This window comes from Triticum dicoccoides, chromosome 2B, assembly GCF_002162155.2.
Source record: "Triticum dicoccoides isolate Atlit2015 ecotype Zavitan chromosome 2B, WEW_v2.0, whole genome shotgun sequence".
Taxonomy (NCBI): Eukaryota; Viridiplantae; Streptophyta; class Magnoliopsida; order Poales; family Poaceae; genus Triticum; species Triticum dicoccoides.
In genome coordinates this window covers 17317960-17322485 of record NC_041383.1, presented here as the reverse complement: position 1 = coordinate 17322485, position 4526 = coordinate 17317960, and the positions used below count along the sequence as shown (strand labels likewise).

The 4526-nt window shown below is 47.3% G+C and overlaps 1 protein-coding gene across 1 annotated transcript in view; it reads right to left on the bottom strand.

Moving 5' to 3' along the window:
- Nucleotides 1-809: 809 nt before the first annotated feature.
- Nucleotides 810-4526, bottom strand: part of LOC119361809 (syn-copalyl diphosphate synthase-like) — a 9799-nt gene continuing 6082 nt past the window's right edge. The window contains exons 10-14 of the mRNA XM_037626956.1: nucleotides 1961-2059; nucleotides 1690-1863; nucleotides 1513-1597; nucleotides 1202-1408; nucleotides 810-1123 (exon numbers count right to left, since the gene is read on the bottom strand). Coding sequence (XP_037482853.1) covers nucleotides 905-1123; nucleotides 1202-1408; nucleotides 1513-1597; nucleotides 1690-1863; nucleotides 1961-2059 — 784 coding nt within the window. The 3' untranslated portion in view covers nucleotides 810-904. The remainder of the gene's footprint in view (nucleotides 1124-1201; nucleotides 1409-1512; nucleotides 1598-1689; nucleotides 1864-1960; nucleotides 2060-4526) is intronic.

Below are 4526 nucleotides of genomic sequence, written 5' to 3'. Positions count from 1 at the left end.
TATCTATTATAACAACACAACAAATTTGGTGCGGCTGGCGACGAGGAAGGCCGGCCGGATGCAACGGAGCGAAGCGTGAGGTGAAGGAGAGGTAGGGATCGAACCTTTTGTGACAATGAGCGGCGATCTCTGATGGTGACGACAAGGGGGTAGCCTTCTTCGGCAAGGTCCAGCAGCAGCGGCTAGTCTTGGGAGGCAGACGGGTTGAGTGGAGATAGACAAAGTATGCGCTAGGTTTCTACCTAAGTAAAAAAAGGGCGAGCTAGTGGCGTCGGACTAAGCCCACGCCACAAATATTGGGGCCCAAAAACGAGAAACAAATATTCGGGCCTGAAAACGAGAAACAGTGACCAAAAATAGACCAATAGCGTGTCTTTACCCCACGCTGTAAGTAACCAGTGGCGTGTCGAGTCTTTGACACACCACCAATAAATCGAGTGTTCTTTTTTTGCCGAGCACATTTTACCAGGAGCAACTGCCGGCGTGTGCTGTGTCCTGCTGCCTGCCGAGAGCCACACTCGGCTTACATGTCTTTTACCGTGATCCCGTGTTCCGGTACTCGGCAAACAACAAAGAATTCGGTAACGGTGATTTTTCCAGTACTGTTAATGCAATAGTGGCGACGTATGCTTTCTTGCCCACACCACTAGTATTTCAAAAAGATAATGATGACGTGAATTGAAAGTGTCGCACCGTCAATTAAGATGTGTGTAAACATTTGTGCACTAGCTAGTGCCTGTTACCTGCTTGTACAACTTAGGCATGTATCATGTTGTTCGGAACCTTATTTTTATTCCATCTAAGTATTCACGTGCAGTCCTTGCAGGTTCTTAGACATGTAACATGACGGAACCCATCACAAAACATGCTTAATAATTTCAACGAGGACTGAAGAGGGTTCTTCCTAAATCACATCCTGGAATATGACCTTTGCGATGTGGCTATCAACTGTTTCAGGTGAGCAATGAGCCGAGTAATAGAAGCTTTTCACCACGTTGAGAAATGTCTGTCTGGTCTCTCTGTTGATGCCATGGCAACCCTGATGAACACGCCAAGATAGTTCTTGCATCTCCAAATCCACTTGCCGGTGTAAGCCCTCTGTGTTCTCCATACTTGCCCCATTCTGTTTTCCCCCCATTAAACATTTTTTGGTTATAGTTTCACAGATGGATATATGGATGCAATGCATGTACACACGCACCTGAGCAAGACCTATTGTGGCAAGCTTGTGGCAGATGGAAGAGGTGAGCTGCTCCAGCTGGGAATAATCCCAACGGTTCAGTTTCTGCTCGGTTGAAGCAATCCTTCCTGAGACGATCTCGATGGTGCGAACGAACAACAGTGATGTATCTCCATCAACGGATCCATGGCTCTCCTTTGCAGTCCATGCCATGAGCCACTGCTTCCACTGTAATTACCAAAGAAAATAGAGATTTGGCCGTTTCATATCTGGTAAAAGTTCAATATCATATCAACAACTATATCTACGTGTAATGATTTGTTCAATTTTACAGCTTCACGAAGACCGCCAAAAGCATCGTCAAATGAAACAAGGTTGATAAGTTCTTCAAGATTCTCTGTTGAATAGCATGGACCCCTGCAATGAATTGCACACACATTTTGCATCGATCATCACTAAAAGAAGATTCCGGAGAGGGAAAACTGTGAGGCTGCAAGCTGCATACATACCCAATGTGTCGAAAGTGAGCTGTAACCGCCTCAGCAAGCACAGCCACACGAGCCCATACTAGACGCTCTGCTGCTCGGCTAGGTTCAAAGATATTTGCTGAAGCTAAGAAGTAAGCCGTGAGCGCGCTCTTTGGAGTCCCACCATACCTCTGCAGATGGTTCCTGAAATACCACCTGTGCATACTCGATCTCATTTAAGAATATAGCAGTCTTTACTAGCTTATTGATTGCACTTGGAATAGAGTGGTAGAGGAAATAGACCGTGACTTACTTTCTGAGGCCATTCCACTCAAGTCGGGAGAGTCTTTGATATTCTCTGAAATCAGCTTTTGCCATTTTAAGGTACATGTCGTTGCTCACAAGATTCATTCTGAAATGGTATGGGTCAGAACTAAGGGTGTGATAAATATTTGGCAACCAGAAATTGATGCATCAATCGATACAAAACCAATGAACGGACACACATCCGGCATCTGCATCACTAGGAACTGTAATTTTTTCTAGTATAGTAGCAACTAAGAATAGGTCTAGTGTCACGTGTAAGATGAGTACTACACAGGATGGTTACTAACTGTGGGTCCTCACTAGCAAACCGAGAGTAACTCAGACGTTAGGTTCCTTTTGGTGGAAGCAACCCACCAGGGTTCACGTTCTAAACTTGGCATTGCTGGCTGCATATTCCTAGTTTTATCTCAGGCCTACAGCGATGTGTGTTCAATGGAGGAGATGATCTGTCAACTATGGCAACTTCATCAATCTCAAGATGATATGCCCGCTCAGTGGAGGTGCTCATAAAGATAGGGTGTGCATACATGCATTTATAAGGAATGAATATATGTGCATATATATGAGCGTCCATGTCTATAGTACATATGAGTGTCTGCGTCTACTGTGTTAAAACGCCCAGGTGAATCCTCATTCCTCAATTAGTACATGACGAGCTGTCTAGTCTACAAGATGCTCATGATACAATTATTTTTGTAGAACATGACTTGGCTAAAGCCATCAATATGAAGCGAATTCTTAGCGTGTTTGACCAGCTCTCTGGGTTAAATAGTAACTTCCATAAGAATGCTGGATGTATAGCTACTAAGCGAAGATGCCATAAAATATTGTTAGGCCATGCGCAAGTGGACGTCTCATCCCACGCCGCCCCTGCGTGCCACGCGGAAGAATTCTAAATCAAGGCCGCCAACCCTCATCTCCCTTCTCCCCCGTCACCATCGTCACATGGCTCGGCTGGGAGAAGCTCGACCAGAGCCGGCAGTGGCAGGGCATCCCTGTCCCTTCGCAGGCAGGGGCCAGCACAGGGCGGCTCCTTCTCGCATGGGCGCGGCGCGGGCGTGCATTGGCTTGCATGCACCGTGACAGTGTGTCGACAGGCGTGGTGATGGGTGGTTTGTGACGGCGAGATGGCTCCGGCCAGATCTGGCGGACGGCGGCCTCTCACTGCAAGGGTTGTGGGCGACGTATGTCGGCATTGACGGGCCGCAGGTGGTGGCGACGGATCCATGGCACGCGCCCCCAGATCTTCTTCCAGCTGGCGACGACACCTTGGGTTGGGTTGGGTTGGACAGATCTGGGTCACTTGCCTTGATTTGTCTAGCCCGATGCGGTCCTTCCTCCTACGTTGGTGGGTTTCTCTGACCTGTGCCTATGCCCTGGTTCGCGGGACGGATCTGCCGTTGCAGATGATGTAGCGAGTTCTACAGCCGCTGCTAACTTCCTTTGAGGGCATCGTCAAGGTGGTGGTCCTGTGGAGCTCTGAGGGAATCCTTAAGTTTGGCTTGCCGGACTGGACAATGGTGGCGTGTGGTGTCGCTTACCTCCTTAGTGGCACTGTTTTGGAGCTTCGGCCCCTGGGAGCTCAGAGGTGTGGTAGCGTTAGACCATCACGTGGACTTGGATGGAAGATGCATCTGCTTCGGGGGGAAACCCTTGATCTTGGTGTTTCGGATCAAGCAATGGAGGTGTCTGGAGCCTCTCACCCTCATGAGGGCAACTTTCTTGGAGCAAGTGTTGGCTAAAGGGGTCTGGAGGGCGGGGCGATGTTTGCGTCGATGACAGTTGGACCTGTCAAGGTCAACGCGTTGATCCGCGGAAGATGGCGAAGGCAGATTCTAGAGCGTGCACGTGCGTTGCGCGCTTAGGGTTTGCTAAGCTAGTTGGTGCTCTCGGCTGGCCGTGAACGGCTTGGCAAGGCAATCAAATTAGATGGTGTGATGTCAAGGCACGTCACCAAGCTTTAGATGTAGCGATAGAGGTTGCCAAGAAGGTGGCTTTGGGTTAGATCCATGTATTTGTTTCGTCTGACACTATTGAATAATATAATAAATATGGTTGTGTGCATCCTTGGATGCACATGCCGGAGATTTCAACCTTCTTTTCAAAAGAAAAACCTTGGATGGAGTTTGGGAGTCTCTCTTTAAGCATTTGGAGCGAAATACTCACGATTGTGAAAGCCAAACTAATACTCCCACCTTTGGAAGGGCCTTACGAATTTGAAGGATACTTTTGTTTCATGTGTATCTTTTAATGTGGTGCATGAGGGATCAATTAGATTCCGATAAAATGGGTAGATCGGACACATCTCTCTTAAGCTGCCTGTAACATCATTATCATGCATATTTTATTAGTATATGATACTATCTTCATCATGCATAGTATCATGTGTTAGTATTTTGATGACCTCATTTATTGTCATGCATATAAATTTATTATGATATGATACTCGACCCTCTTTTTCTTCATTTAGTCTATGCCACCTCAGCAAAATTGGCTAGTAGACATACATGAACGGGTCCATGTGTGTGTGTGTGTGTGTGTGTGTGTGTGTG